This window comes from Leuciscus leuciscus (assembly GCF_965113295.1).
Source record: "Leuciscus leuciscus genome assembly, chromosome: 7".
Lineage (NCBI taxonomy): Eukaryota > Metazoa > Chordata > Actinopteri > Cypriniformes > Leuciscidae > Leuciscus > Leuciscus leuciscus.
Window position 1 is genome coordinate 34,952,495 of NC_138731.1, and position 22,043 is coordinate 34,974,537.

The following is a 22,043-nucleotide window of genomic DNA, read 5'->3' on the forward strand; positions in this document are numbered from 1 at the left end:
ATTTTGTTTAAATGACATCATTATTAAGAAATAATTGAGTGGAAAAAATATGTGGCAGAAATGCGCCACCGTATTTTCAATAGTTGTGTGTGTCTGAAACAAGCATTTATCAGATGTACAAATCATTTGCACCTTCTATAATTTTAATTATGATCAAAATGAAATGTAATTCCTTTGGATTAAACGGTTATTGACTCATAATTAACCCTGGGTGTACAAACACAAATTGAAGTATTGACTGGAAACTCTGACCAAAAAACTGTTTAACTTTCTATACGTTCTCATTTAAAAAACTGGCAGGCTTGAATGGGTGGACTTTGAACTTCAAAACAAGCTGTTAAAAACATCTAATTATAGTTTTGAAAATCCAAAGCTATCCACATGTAGATAGCCCTCTCCAGCCGTTCCCTCTCCTAACAGAGCTCATCAGAATCTAATCAAACATACATGCTCAAGACGCTTTTATTTGCATACTCACAAAAGTACTTCATCTTTGATGGGCCAACCACAGCTTAACGAGATGAGCTCTCCACCTCAGAGTTTCTGATTCTCCCCAGCCTCCTCACATTTGCATCTGAAATGTTAGAGTTATGGGCCAAAGCAATCACACAACATTCTAGGCCCAGCTGAATTACTGGCTTGCAGAGACAAAGATGATGTTTTCATGTCTTGTAGTTTCTTTTCCAGGTAAACTAAGTGGTCTTTGAACCAGTATTGGAAAGAAAATCATGCAAGTTGAAGATAGAATGCCTTTTTTCCTTTTTCCACAATATGTCTCTGCTGCCAAAGCCATTGTGAGACTAATTTGAATTTTCCATCTTCTCATTCAAGTCTCAGTTCTTTTTTTAACAACAATTGAAAGCGTACGCCTCAAGCATTTCTTTCTCCCATTTTAATATTTCACTATTGTTAAGAAAGTCTTTTTTTCCTAGTCATTTAAATTTGGTTGAAGAGAAATAAGTGTTATCAGACAAACTGAAATTATATATAGATTTCTAGAAGTCAGACTGTTACAAAAATAATAATGATAATACATGGAACTGCTTACAAGGCAGCAGTGTATTGATATTCCTCAAACATTCATGTTAGGGATTTGTTCAAAATCCCAAATTTTAAGTATTAAACTTCAACAATTAATTCAGCCTGGATCACATTGAAAAACTAAATTAGGACTTTGACTTTGCTGGTAACACTTTATAATAAGGTTGAATGTATTGTACAGTATATGCAACAGTTAACATGAACTAACATTTATTCTAACGTTGTTTATTCATGATCCTTAATCCATTAATCAATGGGACCTTGTCATAAAGTGTTAGCAATTTACTTTACATTGAATGATTTCTCTGTTGACTTGGATAGAAAGCAATGAAAAGCATCCAGTCATGGCATGGGGCCCTATCTTGCACCCAGCGCAATTGACTTTGTACACCGACGCATGTATCATTCCTATTTTGCACCCGACGCACAGCGGACTTTTCCCTCGACAGACGCACGTCGGTAAATTAAGGAATGAACTTGCGCTCCCGGGGGCGGTTCAGCAAAAGAGGAGCCGTGTTCCGGCGCAAATGTTCCCTGGTGCTATTTTGCAGTTCCAGAAAACAGTTCCGCCACAGACCAGGAAAAACCTAGTCTTAAGTCAGTGGCGCGTTTTCAGTGGCAAGTTCAGATGCTATTTTAAGGGCGGATGCTTGGCCATAATGTAGCGTGTGCACAACGCGCATACACTTTGCTTCTCTCATCTACACAGATGCAGCAGTTGCCATTTTTGCAAACCATACATAATTACAAGGAAAAATATCCCACATGAGGGAAATCATTGTGGTGTCCTTGAAGATGTGAACAAATAGGCATAAATCTAGCTTACACATTTAACAAAATTATTATACGCCTGTTTAACCGAAGCTAATTTGGGTGGGTTTCTCCCATCCCCATACAATATCACTTTTCTGTCTTTTACGGCCCTGACGAGAACGTCGGTCTCCTCGGCTGTGAACCGCTCCTTGCTTGAGCCTGGCAAATCCGCCGTTATAATAGCAATACGCCATGGAACAAACGCACCTTCTCTTAAATGGAATGTGAGATGATGCTCTGATTGGTTTATTTCACGTTACGCCCAAACCACACCTATGAGTAATGTAGCTACTTCAGACCAACCCATTTTAGATTTAGATCCACCCACAAAGTTACTTGCGTTTCACGTTTGATACTTGCGTTTCAGATCGTTAAAATAGGGCCTAAGGTGTGAAAGTTTTTATTCTGAAGATGTTAAGTTCTTGCATGTTGATTGGTGTCAGAAGTCACTCACAACAAATAAGTTTCCACGTTCGCACACAGTAATTTATGAGTGGAATGGTAGAGCCCTGAGGCAGTAAGCATGTAGAGCAGTTCAACAATAATTAGCTGCAAGTATATAGTCCCCCGCTACATTAATCAGTCTTGTCTAATTGCTTCATTAATGGTGAATGGCCATTAAGCCTGCGCACAATGGCTGTGCACTGATTAGGCAGACACCCTTTGCCCTTGGAAAGTCATCATCAAACTCAAGGTGCTTTGCTGGTGTTGAGAAACATTAAGAGTGACTGTTTTATTAAAGCTGCCTCAAACTGCTCAGAACAAAGGCAAGGCAAGTTAAGTTTATTTATATAGCACATTTTATACACTATGGCAATTCAAAGTGCTTTACAGAAAATAATTAAAATAATCACAAAATATAAAAGAAATTATATAAAAGTTATAAAAAAAATTAAAAGAGACATATGATACAGTTATAAAATGAATTAAAATAGTAAAAAGATGATACATAGATAAACTTCTCATCTGGCAAAACAGATATTTTTCACAACTCCCAGTTTTACTCTGAGATTTTCCCATGATGATTACACTGTGTATTTGGTGTTCTTTCGGCACGCCTAAGAAATCTATTGGACGTCTCCGATGGACCCGATTTTTCCCTAAATTAGACAGGAGGAGCTCTAGGACTGACTCACTGGGTAATCTCGGGTTCACTGCCCCATCAGTCCGCACCCCAAAAACCCATTTGTTCGGAAGCTCTAGGAATGGAATCAATCCAGTCCGCACCCCACAGAACCTCGGGTTTAATCGCACATCAAACTCACATCAAACTCACTACTCCACCACAGACCCAGATCATCAGCATGGTTTCATCTCTCAAGTTCCTTAATTAAGTCATTTATTTTTAAGACAGGAGGAGCTCTAGGACTTTCTTCTGGTATTCTAGATATCTGTGCTTGATAATCTTAACTCACCTACATGTTTACACTGGAAACCAAAGGCTCGCTTTTGTGATGGTGTGTGTAGAACTATTTCGCCCTGTTTAAAACTATAGGGGGAGCTATGTGGTTTTCTGATTTTAAAACCCATTTCAGTGAGTGATGCCATGTTTTTTGCCCCTAAGGTTTCCGGTGTAAACATGTTAGTGAGTTAAGATCATGAAGCACGGAGATCTAGAATACCCGAAGAAAGTGTTTGCTTTCACAGAAGTATGCAATTTATATCACAACAGAACGTATAACAAAATATTCATACATTATATTGTATTAGGATAAAACAGTAACATCAGTGTAATTGGGATGTATGCCGTATCATTCTCCACCTTGTCCCGAGTCCTAACCATCACAATGCACTATACTGCATGACAGAAAAATTTGAATTTGAAATAATGCTTTGGACACACATGATTTACACTTTTTGCCAAAAGAAATAGCATTGCAGCGTTACAGAAGTAGACATAAATCACAGAATGGGAAATAGCAATTAATACATCCAGGGGCGCTGGAACCGGGACTCTCTCTGCCACTTCACTCCCCCCAAACTTTTAGCTTACATCCCCATTGGCAGATATTAAATTATGAAGTCTACCTCTGCTGCCTCGCATTAAAATCGCATGATATATGACATTCTGATATATGGTATGGTTCACTGTAGTTTAAGCACTTGATGTTTATTTCAAATAGATAAAGATGTCTTTTACCCCTGCAGTAAGACATTTCATCAGCACATGTATCCTCAGACCTTATAAATCCCTGGAGCAGCGGTGTCTTAATGCTTTTTAAGTGAGAATGTACTTGTCCAGACAGGGACAGTGTTAAGAAGGTGGAGAAACTGAAAATGCACAGTGCTGAATCTCCACACATGCTAAAATGACAACATTACAACATAAAATCAACATTACATTTGATTTTGAGTATTCTACAACGATGAAGCTGTCAAATAAATGTCACGTTCATTTGTGCACAAATTAAGTGTCACACAAATCACACTTCACGAGACTGACCTTACATTTATGAGAAATATCCAATCAGCGTGTTATTGACCATTTTAAAGGGAAGGAATAATGAATTTAAATCATTTTTGAACGTGTCCTGTTAAATTGTTGATATTTCAGTTCATCTTGGAGGTGAGCTCTACTACATCCCAAAACAACATGGAATTTTTATATTAGTTAGCATGAATCATGAATGTTAATTAGCTACTGTGACACTCTGGTCTAGGAAGATTAGCTTGCAATGAGCGAAGTAATATTCATGAACTCAGTGTTCTCTGAATAGTGACATTACAACCCAGCCAAAGACAGTGAGATTCAGCTCAGGGTACAGTTGTTTTTCCTGATAGCCACAGGTAAGAAGTACCTAAGGAATGTTCTTTTGTGTAATAAGTGTTTTGCTGAAGGTGCTTTCCTGTGCAGTGACAGTCCGGTGCATTGGGTGAGAGATGTTGTTCCTGATGGCAGAGAGCTTAGCCAGCATTCCCCTCCCCATCACCACCCCCAGGGGATCAAGGCTGATGCCCAGACAGAGCCAGCATTTTGGAGCGCTCTGTTAGCTTCGCTAGCTATCAAATCAGCCAAATCAAAGTCTGATGCTGTAACTTTTTCTGACTAGAATAATCTTTCTCCTTGCATGGTATATTTTGGTGGACGAGAGACGAGTGTATTTTAGAACTCTTTTGATTGGCAGAGAAGATATAAATAAACGGGTCATATGTAGTTGTTTGATAGAACAGTTAAAGGGTTAGTTCACCCAAAAATAACGACTTTATTCAACTATTCATTTTCTTCTGTCTGGGCCTCTTGAGTGAGTTCACATAGTGTAACAGTGCAGCCAGTATCACACGCATCACACACATGACCAGCGTCAGCCAATAGTGAGCCTACGTTCTGACGTACAAACCAGAAGCGCTGCGCTATTACACTACGTGAACTCACTCAGAGGCCAACACAGAAGAAAATTAATAGTTGAATAAAGTCGTTATTTTTGTTTGTTTTTGCGCACAATAAGTATTCTCGTCACTTGATAAACTAAAGGTTGAGCCAATGTAGTCACTTGGACTATTTTAACGATGTCTTTACTAACTTTTCTGGGATGGCAGATATCGATTACATATAAGCCTATGAAGGAGATTTCATCAAAAATATCTTAATTTGTGTTTTACGGGGTTTTGGAACAACATGAGGGTGAGAAATGACTCTCAGTCAAGATCACAGTCAAGTTGTTTTACTAAATAACTTTGGCCGAATCAATACTATTGCAGTGTTTCCCACAGGATTTTGTGTGACTATGGGGGGTGCTTTGACAAACAATATGTAGCATTTTATTTGGTTCTCATATAGGAACTTTTTTTTGTATCCCTGCTCTAATCAATACTGTGGTTGACCTCAGCCATGCCTGACACAGACCATCTGTTTTATGAAGTCTGCTGCTGAACCAGATTGCTCATCAAAGATATGTCCGTGGACAGCATGTAGTCTGCCAGTCTCTCTCTGATAGACACAGTTGCTCAGACTGTTGAAGCTCCTGGCTCACTCCCCATCAGGCTGCTTCGTCACGAGTGATGTCCAGCATCACAAGCAGCGAATAATCCCCTCTGATAACACATTTCTCTGTTCTGATAGGTGGACGCTGGCTGGATCGGGTTCTGGTCCATAGTTGGAGGCTGTGTGTTTGGTGTGGCCATGGCGAGGTGAGTAATGCCTGAGAAATGATGGTGATGCTGTCATGCATTTGCAACTAATTAACATTTACTGTACATGTATTATCCAGTGACATGGAAAAGAGAAGTAGCAGACCCTTAAACATTAGTCACATAATAATCCAGGAATGAGCTTTACTGACTTACTGCTGGGACTGTCAGCAAGCTAAAACTCTCTCTAAATTCATCTCTGTTAAAGCATCGTTTTTATAGCCATCAAAGCATCGCTTTTGTAACAAATCCACTGCCTTCAACAAAACATTTCAAAACAAATATTGTTAAACTCCTGCATTCGCATCTTCGGCCATCTCAGTGGTTTCAATAGGTGTCTCATTCATTCAACACCTTGAGTTTCGCATCAAGGTAAAAATAGTTCAACTTTTATAAATGCGTCTCAAGACCACTGTTCTGTTTTGCTCTCTATCCAACTGCTTTGGAAGTCTCCATCCATACCAGCTAAGAGCCTGTAATCGTAATTAAAAAAAGGAAACCAAAAGCTAGGACTGCGGATATGCAAACTGTAAACAAAGCTGCACTTGCTCTTACCATTTTCAAACAAGTCTAGCTCTCCACAGACGAATTCATTGAAAATCATCACAGATGAGATGCTGATGAAAAATGAGAAGAGCTTTCTATGTGTGCCCTCTTGGTATTGTCATTTGCTTGCTTTTTACTCCCATTTTTCTTCTCACGCACTGGTTCGCTAAGCTGAACAGCCAATCATAGTGACAGGCTCACTGACAAGCTCCACCTCCAATTCAACATTCTAAGTTGGCATTAAAATTCACCAGCGAGGGTCTGAAAAAATATGTACCTTTTCACAGCTAGAAAAAATTATAACTTTTAAGACCAGCTTTAGGAGTGGGCTAAATGGCAGGTGGTAATCGTACAATGGCTACCAGCTTTCAGCGAATCAATTAGGGCAAATGTCACATCAAATAATACATATTCATGAATATAACCCACGCCTGGCACAGTTTGTGTGGTGAGCCACTGACAGAAAAAAAAAAAATCCTGCGGAAAGAAGATATCAACAACAGAAGAAAACTTGTTGTTTTTTCACAAAAATATGCATTTTTATATATTTATACTTGTCACAACAATGTTTTAGGCCTAATTATTAAAGTTTCATGACAAAGTTTCATCTAGAATGCTGACGTTTCTAGAAACTTTCTAAGGTTTTATTTAGCTTTAAAATGGTCTGATATGACTGTATCCCTGGCAACTAGGCATATAAACCAGTGTCAAACTTGTGTCATGCTTTTCAGATCGTTCCTACGCTCCTGCTGGAAAGATATTTATTCTGTCTTTGTTAGGCCACTTTTTTTTCCAGGGTGTTTTGGATCCTCCCTGATCCCAAAGCTAATTTATTCTCTTTCTGCTAATTTATTAAAATCAGCTTTTGTTATGAACAGTGGGAGAAAATGCTAATGAAATGGTCACGTCGCACAGACAGATTAAGACACTGGCATAGAGAAGAGAGAAAGAGCAAACTGTTGTCTGCAAAAAGCAAGAGATTTGTCTGTCCCCAATGACTAATGTTTGCTGGAGGGCTCAAATCAGTACATCCAGTCAGGTTTTGCATTTTGAAAACCTTTTAATTAGGAAACTGCATTTAATCAATTGCCACATTGCTGTATTGGTTTTGGGCTTGGTACACGCATTACCATTAAGATAGGGAGGGACAAAGTGGGGTAAACCATCAATAAAGACTTTTGAGCTGCCCTAGTTGTGTGCGATTCAAATCGAGTCGTGAGCCACAAGCCGAATGGGGATTGATAAAGCTGATTGAAGATTGCACACCCCGCCAGTTTCTTTGGCACTTTTACGTGTTAGCTTTTTTCTCATATTGGCTGTTCATTTGGGACAGGTAGCAGAAAGAAGCAACAGATGCCCCACTAAGTCTCGGCGGCAGCACGGTCCTATTAGTGGTTGTTTGGCGAGTGATCTCTCGTTAATAGGCCCCTGTGAGTTACAGGGTCCAGCGCCCTCCCTGTGCCACGAATCATGCAGCAAATGCGTTAACATGAGTTATTATACACCACCTGCTCTCCGCCGCAGAGCGCATCCCTTTGGGTCAAGTCCATGCTTTAGAAAAATGGATGCATTAAAATCGAGCTGCAGGGGCGATGGCTGCACATTCTAATTGATGCGATTCCGGAGGAGGATATAATGGCCGCAAGCCCTCGTCAAAGACTCGTCCTCGTTCGCCGTTATGGTGGAGTTATCCTAGACGAGTGAATCATAAGAGGCTGTCTCCGCAGGTCAATTAACGGTTTGTGGTGTGAGGTATACTGAGTGGTTGGGCAAACACTGGGATGCCTGACAAACCACCAGACTTTAATTGTCAGACAGCAGTCGGGAGGTAGGGGTGACATTGATTTTCGAATGAAGAAGGCGATGTTGTTGGGTCAAGAAAGTGAGGTTGACAACCGATTGAAGTTAATGCTTTATATTTAAAGGGATAGCTCACCCAAAAATAGAAATTCTGTTATTCATTTATATGTTGTTCTAACGTATGACATGTATTCCAACCCATATTACTTTTTTCATGGAACATGAAAGGAGAAATGTTGAAAAATGCCCACAACACCATAAATGTGTTGTAAAGGTAGTCTATAAATCTTATATGCATAATATCATTGATGTCTAACCTAGAGTGGAACATTTTATTTGAATATATCGGAATGTTTATGAGATTTGAGAGCTGTAAAGATTTTCTGTGAATATTTACATACATTCCTGTCCTCACACAAAGCTATTTAACTGCATTAGAAGATTTGAAATATGCCTTTTAAGTCATAAGGGGCACCTTTTTTTTTTTTTTTTTTTTTGGGAGGGTGACTTCCTTTGGTTACCATTGACTTCCATTGTATCGAGCTGCATGAACAACCTGATAAATTTCTCCATTAGTGTACCACCGAATATACAAATTCACATGTTTGGAATGACATGATGGCAAGTAAAGGATGACAAAACTTTCATTTTGAGGTGAATAATTACTTTAAAAGGCATTAAAAGCCCATTAGCCATTATTCAAAATAAGTCTTGCAACCCCGACACAACAAATAACAGCTAACTCCACCATTAAGTGTTTTTATTATGATGGCTTTCATCTCTGTTGTGAGGAAAGGTGATGAATAACATGCCCTAGTGATATTGCTATGTATTGCTGCCGTCATGTTAGAGGTGCTAAATTGTGTCTGATGTCTGATGAGAGGAGACTGTGTGGAGAACTTAGTCAGAAGCTATGAAATATATTAGATTGTGAGGATTTGTTTTGAGATATCTCCAGTTGGCTTGTTTTTGAGGGACAAGATTTTTCGCGCACGCCTCGTCTCTGACGTTGGTGCCGAAAATAACATCTGTGAAAAAGTTTCACCTGCGCCTGCCTATAATTTGCCTCCTCTGTAGTTTTTTTTTTGTGCGTGTTTTGTTCTGTCACCTTTGAGCTATGACTCGAGATTCACGTTTCTCTCTCTCCTCCTGCTTTCTTATGTTTTCTGTTTTTGCCCTCAGGTTTGCTGACTATATTCGAGGGATGTTAAAGCTGATTCTCGTGCTGATGTTTGCCGGTGCATCCTTGGCGGCCACCTGGTTCACTCTCACCTGCTTGACCAGGCTCACTCACCTGCCCTCCACGAAAGGTACACTGTGGTGAAAAGGACAGTATGTTCTGCCTTGTGCACATCCACAAAACTGTTGGCCCGCGGGAAGTCTGCTAGGCAAACAGCAGCATAGCAAGCTGCAATTTTATCTGTGAGAGGGAGCCAGAGGAACTCATTAAGTCCTGATCCGTGAAGAGAAAAGGGGAGTGGGTATCTAGAGAAGCCGGCCTGAAACAAACATATGCCCCATAGATCAGCCAGCTCAGATATTTCCATCAATTATCATTTTATGGTTGGCACCTGACTTTTTTTTTATCTGCTCTCTCCCAGAATTCCTGGCAGACAGAGCTTTCAGACTCATGGGCCATCTCTCCATCTGGCATGATTTTATATCGCACACGCATGTCCTGTTGCCATCCGTGCCTTCCCATGCCTGTCGTGATTCATATCACTCACTAATGAACACAAGACTATGTTGTGGCAACATCAATTCATCAGAACTTATTCTAGATGGAATCATTATGCAAGGAATAACTGACAATGGACCTTCGCCCACCGTGTCCATGTAATCTAATGGTGCCACTGTCATTTAATACACTGTCAAAACAATGGTTAAATACCAGTACTTCCTTACATCCAGTGTGTCAAATTAATGCCAGCCACGAGCCAAATGTGTCTATGTTTTGTGCAATGCCAGTGTTTTTTTGTTTTTTTTTGTTGTTTTTTTTGCTTCTCTTTCAGTCATTGCGACATGCAAGATGTCTCTGAATGGCATTCAACATGAATTGCCATTGCTTAGAAGCAACAGTGCATGGTTGAATAAACACATTTGATTGTAAATGCAGTGCAGGCACTTTTCATAGAACAGTGCTTTATTGCTAAATATTTTGTCTTGTATCTGAATGTTCTAAAAAGAATTCAAATAATACAGAAAAAATTATATCCATTGTCTAACATTATGTAAGGAATAATTGGCCACATTACTACCTTGACTTTAACATTTTTCAAAATGCAGTGGTGCCATTGTCAGTTCTTCTATTTATACCATGGTTACACATATCTCAGATATTTTTCATGATTACAACTACACTACACTGAAAAGTTGGGAATCATTCATAATGAACATGTTTATGAAAGTGCTTGATGCTTTTATTCACCAAGATTGCATTAAATTGGTCAAAAATTGCTTTGCCATCACAGGAATACAATGTGTTAAAATATAAAAGCTTATATTAAACTTTGTTTAAAAAGTTAGTAAAATTGTGAAATATTAAAAAATTTACTGTTTTACTGTGTAAAAAAAAAAAAAAAGCAAAAGAGACGTCTTTCGAAATCATTAAAAAAAATTTACCGACCCCTAACTTTTGAACGGTAGTGTACATTAAATCCATTTTTAATGTTTCAATTTGATGGGCTCCATTTTTATGGTGATGCCGAAAAATGCAAAAAATACCATGTTTTTTTGCAACCTTTCCCGTAGGTGTTGTTCCCATAAGTTTGTTTCTCTTTTTATGTACCCCCACACCTCAAGCATCGAGTTATTCATCTATAATAATCTTTTCTTATTTACCAACCAATCTTTTAGTTGTTTAGCCCATTTTGTAATGAAACCTAGTGATTGCTATGTACTTTTCACTTACGCTGGCAGCTGAGGCTCTGATGTGCATTTTCCCTTGTTTTTGTGTAATTGGGCCATCCTTTTCTCTTTGCCCTGGTTAGAACCAGTTTGGGTTTGTTTAAAACACTACTGCGCGCCCACACATGGAGTAGCTTCTATCACTGAGAATGACAATAGACTGATGAGTTTCTATAGCAAGGTGTTTCTTTTTGGCACTTTTTTTAAAGCCACACCGCGGAACTTTTGCGGGCGCTAGGGGCGCTAGACCTGTAACTTTCACGTCTAGCGCCCCTAGAGGCCACAAGCGCCGCAGCACTGTCGCAAAAGTCTGCTCCATGAGTATATCAGAGCCTATGGTCACGTGATGGCCGTAAAGCGATACGTTCTCCAGGTCACATGACCTGGCCAACGACGGTCCGTCTTCTCCAAACTTACATAGGCGGTATTTCAAGAGGGCAGCCCCGCTCGGAGCATTAATAGTGTCAAACGCTGTATATTGGCCTGAGGAATCATTTAAAATAACTTGTATGCGTCAACTCTTTAGGTCACAAAGTCCACGGTGTGGCTTTAAGCAAAATGGGGTTTTGGAAATGAAAGTGTATTTAATATTGGAATAAAATACATTTTATTGCAATTTCCACACTTCATTAAACTTCAGCTTTGCTAAGATAATAAGAAAGATTTATGTAGTACCAACTTAGCACATTATAGTCATTACTTAAATATGAGGTTGTAAGTGTTTTCGTAGTTGATTAGTGTATTATCTGCTGAAATGGGGTTTGCCAGCGAAGGAAGAAAAAAAATTTAATTAGAAAGGTTTTTTTCCACTCAATCAGTTGCAAAGTCTTTCTCTTCCTGTGTAAAGAAGGTATTATTCTAGAAATGTATTTGAGATTCAGCTCTCTCTCACTTTTTTCTCTCTTTTTGCTCCTTTAGCCACTCTCTACACCTCCTGCATCCTGGTGGGTATCTTCATCAACAGTAGTGTGCCCATCTTCTTGGAGCTGTTCATTGAGACGGTTTACCCTGTACCTGAGGGCATCACCTGTGGAGTGGTCACCTTCCTCAGCAACCTCTTCACTGGACTTTTGCTGTTTTTCCTCACCTTTTACTTTACAGGTACCTTGATATTTTTAACTCTTTAAATGCAAGGTTTACAGCAATTAAAACAAAGCTTTCACTCAGCCTAAATAAACACATGGCAGAGATATGGACTTAGACTTAGGACAGTGTCATTGTCCTTCTCCTGAATGATGATTAACTTTCAGTGCAAAGCTGTTCGCATGAGAAAAGGGCAGGGAGATTGACGTGCTCTGTAAATACAAGCGTCCAGCTGAATATTGATGAGTCACTTTCTGAGAGTTTTTTTTGGATTGACAGGTAGTTCGTGATAGTTTTATTCTAGCTCTTGCTATTGGTGAACACAGTTTGTCAGGTTAACACAAAGGCTGTATGTGTTTTTCCATTCAAAAAACAGCATTTTGTTATATAGTGTGCCTACATAGCGCATACATGATATATATACACATGACATATATATATATATATATATATATATATATATATATATATATATATATGTTGATAACATAAAGATTTCAATGATTGTTATTTATTGATGGTGTTCAGCATTCACTAAAACATTCACAGAGTATGGATGAATCTCCCAAATCCTTTCCAGGAAATGTCCAGTTCACATTTCACCCCAAAAAATTTAGAAAAATACAATCTTATTTTGCATAAAGAAAATGCAATTTACTGTCAGAAGTTTTTACATTTGTGATTTTATTTTCAGGAAAATTAAACACGTTTATTCTTCATCATTTTATATTTTCACATTTTTTTCCAAAGTTAAAATCAATTTGTTATCAATTCAGTTTAAGGTAGTTGTACAAATACTACTAAGATGTATAAATAAATTATATTAATTATATTAGAATATAAATATTTATAGTCTTCTTGTATTATTAAAAATAATATAAAGTAATATAAAGATATAGTCATCTTTTTTTAAAGTCTGTTTTTATGCATTACAAAAATGAGATTTGGGGATTTAATTTTCCTGAAAATAATATCATAATATTAAGTCATAATAGCATTTTATTTGCTTTTTGATTGAGATTTTTGGGGTAAAAACAGACTTGCAATACAATAAAAGACCAATAAAACTGGTGAAAACCACACAAACATGCATTAAAGGAGAGATGTGAGCCATACATGGGGACCAGAATATGATTTTACTTTAAGATTTTACAGTAAGCAACCACCTAGCCAACACTAAGAACATCCCAGAAACCAATTAGAGCATCTCTGAAACTTCATAGCCATGTCTTGGAAACCACCCACAACATGCATGCCTGTGAAAAACTTACCACCCCCATTTTCTTTAGAAATTAGCATATGTTATGAATTGTACTGCTGTCAAGCTCTGTTCACACTGACCACTGTCAAATCCAGATGTCCGCTGTGATACTTATCTCCCCACTCTGTCAGTGGCCTTGAGTGACCGGCTGACAGGTCTCTGTTTTTATGAGCAGTTAGGTTGCTGGACGGCTCCCAGGTGTCAAGAAAGGCTGCAAAAACTCCTCAGTCTTCCTGCTGATCCCTTGGAAAAGATTAAACTGAGATGAGTGAGCTTAACTGGCTCATCCTTTCAAATCTGATCGTGTTATCGGTTCCAAATGAAGCCATGAGATTCGTTCTGTTTTTGTGTTGTTGTCAGTGCCGTAGTTGCCCGCCAACACCGTGCCATGGCTGAAAATAATGTTGGAACAATGAGGTCTCTATATATAGGTGGTTATTGCGTTGGCATTGCTATTGAGTTTTGAACGCTTTCTGTTTAGGCCAAGCGGTGTGTAGGTGCTGAAGAGATGATGGATGGATTTCTGTTTGTTTCATCAGAACCATCCTGCAACCTCTCGCTGTTTCCACTGGCAGAAAGCCCTTCTCGACATAATAAGTTCTCTGTTAGCTAAACTGCACAAAGTCCTCCTCTTAAAGGTGTAGTTCCACTTAAAATTTGACACATAGTTAAATGAATAGAACTTTAGACAGATGATTAAATTGAACACATTAAAATGATGTGCATGTGCATTTGATGAAAGCTCTAGTAATATCACCCTTTCACACTGATGTAACATTTATTTTGTTGTTTTCATTGGCATTTTTCATATTCTTCATAGGATATTTCTTTGAAGTAATGGCCCAACTGTAAAAGTGTTGCCATCTAGTGGACCCACCAATTATTGAAGTCAGTTCTAGACATTCTACTCAAAATTTACTGAAAGTAGAATTTGAATGCTGGAATTTTTACACTCTGTACAAGAGGTAGTGACAAACGTAAAACCGAAGCATGTATTCGTCTGAAAAAAAAAATTGGAAAAGTCGTTTGAAAAAGTTTGGGGTCAGTAAGATTTTTATTTTTTCTGAAAGAAATTAATACTTTTATTATGCAAGGAGGCATTAAATTAAATGTTACGTATTTCTGTTTTAAATAAACGCTGTTCTTTTCAACTTCCTAATCATCCTGAATAAAAATGCTTCACAGTTTACACAAAAGTATTAAGCAGCACAACTGTTTTTGACATGGATAATAATAATAAGAAATGTTTCTTGAGCACCAAATCAGCATATTAGAATGATTTCTGAAGGATCATGTGACGCTGAAGACTGGAGTAATGATGCTGAAAATTCCGCTTTGCATCACAGTAATAAATTCCGTTTCAAAATGTATTCAAACAGAACATCTGGCCGCTGGTGAGCATCCGTTGGGCTACTTTTTATGGTGTGTTCCACATGCATCTCTATTTGGGCCCTCGTCAGTGACAGTTCAGCCGATTCAGCATGTTGAATTGGCGTTAGGGCCATCTGTGAGAGAGATCATTTGATTGTCTGTTCAGTTTAGTTGATGAGTGCATGAGAATAAAAGCTAAAGTGATGACAGCAAGCGAAGAAGTTGAGACGGCACAGACAGAAGGCTGTTCTAATTTTATATCATCTTACCTGAGCATTCCAATAAGCGAGTATTTTTATAACAACATGAGCCGCCTACTGCATGGAATAAAGAAAGTGATCAACATGATGGTATTCAAAATGTTAAGCAAGCGCTGCTTTGTTTACGGTTTGAATATCTGCAGTCCTAGTTTCGGTTTCCTTTTTTGAAAGATGAATATGGACTATTGATACCTGCTGATATAGACAGTTATTTCTTTATACACTGGTGCAGAGCTCACATGCTAGTTGGCAGTTGACTATAGTCTATGCGGTGTGATCAAGTGCAGCTTTTTGGCCCAGACACAGCTGATGCGAGGTGAAAACAAAGTCGACTTTTGTCGCCGGCTTGGTGTGTCACGGCCTTCAGAAGAAGCTTGAGTCCTGACAGAGTTCTGTTGTTTACCTTGTTGTAATTACCATGTTTCTTTTGATTTCATTGCTAATATAGATCTGAATTATTGTGTAGATTGGTTACCTTACCAATGTGCATTGAAAATTGCCTGTTTCCTCTTATACTGCCTGCCTCGATGTTCTTTTATTTTTCAGATCCTCTTTTTTTTCAGCCACCCAAGGTTGTATTAGTGTTCTTTTAGAATAGCACCTGCCTGTGACAGATGATACATTCACACATTTCTTACACTTTCTTTGTATTTACTTTAAAATGAAATGAAAGGGATGTGCTTCATTGAGTGACCATTGCTGTCCTTCCCAGCTGGACATTTAAATTGGCAAGGTTGGTTCATTCACCCTTAAATCCGAAAGCTGTGAATAGCTGGTAAAGATTGAACATTCAGCCTTTTTTGATTGTGGCTTAGTAAAGGACATGTCACCTACTGTTTGAGGGTGGCCTGTCTGTCAAATGGCAATAATAAAATTAAGGGTCCAGTAACCTTTTGTAGAGACCCAGAGTGTGTACTTCCTGATGGGGTATGCCTGCTCTAAACTCTTTTTGCAGCATTCAATTTTGCGCGTTCAATTGCCTGTGAAGGTAAACCTTCAGCAAAATCAAGTTTCCTAGAGCTTTTCTCACCATGCTTAAACCTGGGTTGAAGCTGAGTAGTGTAATTTTTTCGAGTACATTTCCTAGGGATGAAATATTATGTTATAATGCACATATACTATACTATACCATATGGTTGATCAAGCGATATTTTATTGTATCTTTTTGGATATATATTAATTGTGCATGCTAATGTCCTCATTTTAGTTTTCGACATTGTCACTTAAAGTTAATTTTTAAAAACAGTAATTTAATTGTAATTGTAATCTCTGCAGAAAAAGAAATAATATATATATATATATATATATATAGTGCATGTATGCATGTGTGTGTGTATGTATGTATGTATAGCCTATATATATATATATATATATATATATATATATATATATTAATTATAATATTAATTATCATTTATTTTAATTCGTTTTTGTTTAATTTAATTTGTCTTATTATTTTTTTTTACATAATTTTTCCTCTTTATTAACATATGTATATTTAGAATCACAGCTTGACTGTGTTGCCAGAGCAAACCAGGTAAACAAATCAAACTCAGAACTGCAAAATATAATACTGGTTTAATCTTATAAGGAGAAAACAGAGCCTACAAACTGTCAGTCATCCTCTCTTGATTCTGCTTGGGGCCAGAGCAAGACATTAAACTGATCTGAAATATGCCATCAGTCTGCCAGCTGAATGGGGAGCGATTAAGAATAATTACACCAATAAGAGGACCATCTCAGACACCCCAGCTCGCTTGACAGGAAGTGAGGAGCCCTGTGGGTGAGTGAGACGACATCGGGCCGCCCGGTCACGACGTGAGACAGCGGCTGTAGGATGTTTCCTCGCATCCCTCCCTCCTTGTCCTCGCTTTTGTCCCAGCGCTCCGCATGTAAGAGATTTTGAGTGTCACGGTGAGTGGCCTGTTTACGCTGTCATTCCACCGTGGCCTTTTCAGCACATTACAGCCCATGAGACGATGGCAGGAAAGAGACAGGCTAAATTGCACCATTAATAACAACATCTCTGCATTCTGCCGTCAGGTATTAAGAGGAAGGAAATGCGACATAACAGTTTGACTGCTGTGTAAACTGACAGACGGGATATAATTGCTGTGGCCCTATTATTGCGAGAGAAGGAGGGAGAAATCGAATCCTTTAAACCAACTTCTTTTGTATTCTCCATAGCGGTGCTGCCTCAGGGAGAGGTTGGGCCGCTCTGTCCAAAGTTCTGCCTTCCATTAGCGCTGGAAAGAGTGACTGTTGACGACTCGCGGATTTTTGGGGGGGCGTCTGATTGGATTACCTGAGCCGAGCCGCTCTCTTCATTAACATGCGCTGCAGACATCCTGCCTGGTGATGCTACCTCTCTCTGTGCGTGCAGCACAGACATAATAGCCAGATAAACACAACTCCATTAACCTGCCGCTATACCAAGTGCAGCTGAAGGGCTAGTAAGGCCTGATTAATGAGGGGGCTTTTGGAAAGAATCCCCGCTTCCCATTTCTTCGAGTCGACGTGGCTCTATCGTCCGCCGTACCTGGTTGTGTTGACTGTGCTGCATGGCTAAATCATATCATTTATCCCAAATGGGCTCAGCAGCTGACCCAGCATGCATTTCACCTTCTGCCATCGATTGCAGCTCTCACTTCAGGGGCAATTGATCAACCTGTTATCTGGATACGGGACGCCTTGAAATTGAAATCCACTTCTCTATTAAATTAAGTTGCGCTCTTTCCTTTGTCCTCGAGGGTCTGTGTGTTTGACCTGGTTTATGTTATATTCAACCCAGCGCTCTATCAGAGCCCCAGCAGCTGGTGTGAGGCTTTCATCTATTGAATCGCTCACCGCTGTATATGTACTCTGAATGTGTTTGCACAGCTCTCGCATGCAGTTTTCAGTGTTGTCCTTTAAAAAGTATATTTGTATTCATGTGCAGCGCGTGTGAAATGATTCTGCTGCTGGTTTAAACTTCAACCTTACGTAAAGCCTCTCGTAACTTTAAATGCCCAATGTAAGGAATAGAGCGGCTGTGGGAATCTGTGTGTGTCTGCTATCTCACACAGTCTGATGTATATATTTTGTTTTATAGTCTATTTGCCTTTGATTATTGGAGCATGACCATGTATATGGTTTGGTCAAAAGGAAATGAAGGGCTGTGATATCTGTTTTATGTTCAAAGTTTGTAAGTGCCAACTGCATTTAGTCAATTTGAATTGCTGTTTGTAACCACTTGCAGCTCTGTAATGTAGTGAAATGGGCCATTATTTATATATATATGGGATTTTGAAAAACAGTACCTAAATAGCTATTTGGCTATTGAAAAAAAAAAAGACCACTTACATTAAATTACCTCATACTTAAGGCATGGTCACATGGCAAAGAAAACTCTATTTCCACTGTTAATAATGTAATGATGCACTAAGCACGGCTCACACATTAAGTCACTTTCAAACCAGGCAGCATTCAATTGGTCAATGGAGCAAATTCTTGTGGAAATGTTTTACCCCTGCTCAAAATTCTGAATGTCTGGACTACTCCTATTGAAATGACTGGAATTTGCCTTTAGAAAAAAAAATGTAATGCATGCTAAGCTGTGAAAAAATTCTGCATTATTTTCTTGTACCTTACAAGTATACCTAACCTTTTAAGGCCAAGTAGGCTTGCATTGTTTTTTTGTATATATATGTTACTGTGTTTATAAAATTATGATAAACATTCTATCTTTCGGTGCACTGTAAACCCTAACGCTCAAAATAATTTATTGGTTTGAGTAGGACAAACTTAAATTAAACTAATTAGTTCAGTCAAATTAACTTTTATGAGTATTTAGCACTTTCTTTTTCTTTCAAGTTCACAGAACTGATATATTTTAAGTAAACTGAACTGTTTCATTGTTTTGAGTTTTATGTAATGATTTATTTTAATTTAAACAAACTTAAGTTTAACTGAAAGGGCTGGGATGTCTATTTCCCAGCATGCTTTGCCAATGGCACTTGAATGGGAGAGTAAATGCTAAAATTAAGTGTAATATAATGGGGGGGTTTTGTGTAAGATTAATGTTAAAGGAGAACTTGGTAACTTTTTTAACTTAATAAAACTGTCTAGAATTCATTTGGATGGTTAAACAACCTGTTCTGGTGATATTGGTGACTTTCCCCGCTCCCCCCAGCGTTCCCAGGCAGAAAACCAACCTTGCAACTTGGGGACTACCGTCCCGGCAAGATAGAAATTGGAAGTCTCGTGAGAAACGAGAACGAGAACGAGAACGAGCGCGAAACACGAATTGCTTTACGGCAATTCGACATAAACACACACGCATGTATGATGTATTACCAGATGACCCACCTCGGTAGACATAGCTCCACACGATACAGTTGGCTTGCTCCGATCAAAACAAACGCACATGAGCAGCGGTAGAGAGGGGGAGGAGGCCGCCGCAAGTGAGTTTTTTACGACCGTGTTGTGAAATATACGCCCCCCCCACAGCTGTAGGGGGAGCTCGTGGGGAAAACATGCGACAACAAAAGGAAAAATCAGCGAAGAAGTGACTAGAGTTCGCTAGAGTTGCCGAGTTCTCCTTTAAGTGGGAGATTGAGTATTGACTGATGTTTTGTTATGCTAATTTAGAAGAATTTCTGTTAATGTTGGTTTTTGGATAGTTACCATCATGCTGACAAGTGGTGCATGCGGCTTGATTTGAGAGCAAATCAAATCTTTATATTGTAGCCCTCATGCAGCAAGTGCTGTATAACATACTATTGTTAGCATGATAACATAGTAGTATGTTAGCAAACTAGCTTGTTAAAACTATAAGTTAATACTAATAAAAGTGTTCACATTGAGATTACATGAAGGTTTTAAGTTAAATTTATGAAATAGTGTAATCTGATTTTAATTGTTCTTAACTTGAAATGTACAAACTTAAAATCTGCAAGTTCTGCTTACTTAAACTTTGAATTTCAAAAAAAAAAAAAAATGAGGCAATCGATTGCCTTACATTTTTTGAGTTCTGCTAACTTATTCGGGTTTACAGTGTGAAGTAGGCTACATGGTATTCGGTGCTCTAAATGCTGTCATCACTAACCACAGTAATTCTTGGATGCTAGTTTTTTTTTAAGGTACTACTAAATAGCTTATTTCTAGGTACTAAAAAGAGAAAGAAAAAAACACATTTATATTAGTTAAAGGGGTCATCGGATGCCAATTTTCCACAAGTTTGGATGATTCTTTAGGGTCTTCATGTAAAGTTTGTAACATACTTTGGTAAAAATTCCTCAATGGTTGTGTAAAACAATAAGTTTTTTACCTCCTCAAAAACAGCTCTGTTCACAGCGAGAAGCATGTTTGATAATGAGCAACTGCTCACCCCACCCCTCTCTTCCATGGAGAATGTATGACATGCCATGGCAACCTGCCTTGGTGGACAGTATACAAATGGCTGAGGGAGGAAATATGCTAATACGGGACAGTCCGTCAGTGGTCGTGGGCGGAGCATGAGCAATATGACATCATATTGCCATAGGCGGATTAAGCATATGTGCAATTGGGCAAGTGCCCATTGGGCACCACGCAAATATATTTTTCTCTTTTAAAACAAGCGATTCATTCTCAAACGTATTTCTAGCCTAGGCCTATATATACCCTTTCATCAGAACGTTCAAAATTCCCTGAATGGTTTGGTGAAAGTTTATTATTTTCACTATTGTGTATGTTTTTTTTGTGGACGCGGGATCTACCGCCAGATTCTATACTTCACGCTTTTCATTTCAACTTCCATATTACACTAGCGTGTCCACTGGCACGGAGCAAAGCGAGTGTTTTCAATTCATTCCAAATGGAAGTTGAGCTTTAAGCTTGCGTGTGAGCGTGAAGCTAAACTTCTATATGAATTGAAAACGCTCGCTCTGCTCCGCGCTAGGCTAGTGGAAACGCACCATACAGATTCTGGGAGTGTGCTGTGCGGTTTTGCGTCCTTTCAATCGAAATGAAACTGCCTTGCAATGCTCATGTATGTGTGAATCCACTACAGAGCATCAGCCTTGCACTTTCACTTTGTACTTTGCAAAAAAAGTTGCAGAAAGAGGCAGTGTGTAAACGAGTGAGTTTTTACATTTTATTTTACATTTACATTTAATCATTTAGCTGGCTCTTTTATCCAAAGCTACTTACAAATGAGGAGAACAATAGAAGCAATCAGACCAGCAAGAGGGCATAATTATAGAAGTGCTGTAACAAGTCTCAGTTAGTCTAGCACAGTACACATAGCAAGTTTTTTTTTTTTTTTTTTGTTTTTTTTTACAGAAGAACAAAATAAATAGAATAATATGGAATAGAAAAGGTAAGTGCTAGCAATTGGTCAGGTGCTGACGAAAAAGATGTGTCTTTAGACATTTTTTGAAAATGAATTGAGATAGGCAGGTCATTCCACCAGCTGGGAGCAGTCCAGGAAAAGGTCCGTGAGAGTGATTTTGTGCCTCTTTGGGATGGCACCACGAGGCATCGTTCACTTGCAGAATGCAAGCTTCTGGAGGGCGCATAAGTCTGAACTAGCGAGTTTAGGTATATTGGTGCAGAGCCAGTGGTTGTCTTGTAGGCAAACATCAGTGCCTTGAATTTGATGCGAGTGGCTATTGGCAGCCAGTGCAAACTGATGAAGAAAGGTGTGACGTGGGCTTTCTTCGGCTCGTTGAAGATCACCCCCGCTGCTGCATTCTGGATTAGTTGCAAAGGATTGACGGTACATGCCAGAAAGGCCTGCTAAGAGAGCATTACAAAAGTCCAGTCTGGAGAGAACAAGAGCTTGGACAAGAAGTTGTGTGGCCTGCTCTGAT

The 22,043-nt window shown here is 38.8% G+C and overlaps 1 protein-coding gene across 1 annotated transcript in view; it reads left to right on the plus strand.

Annotated features, from left to right (window-relative positions):
• Positions 1–22,043, plus strand: part of slc49a4 (solute carrier family 49 member 4) — a 45,321-nt gene that overhangs the window by 20,852 nt on the left and 2,426 nt on the right. The window contains exons 6-8 of the mRNA XM_082175960.1: positions 5,915–5,982; positions 9,511–9,638; positions 12,154–12,336. Of these exons, the coding sequence (XP_082032086.1) occupies positions 5,915–5,982; positions 9,511–9,638; positions 12,154–12,336 (379 nt within the window). The remainder of the gene's footprint in view (positions 1–5,914; positions 5,983–9,510; positions 9,639–12,153; positions 12,337–22,043) is intronic.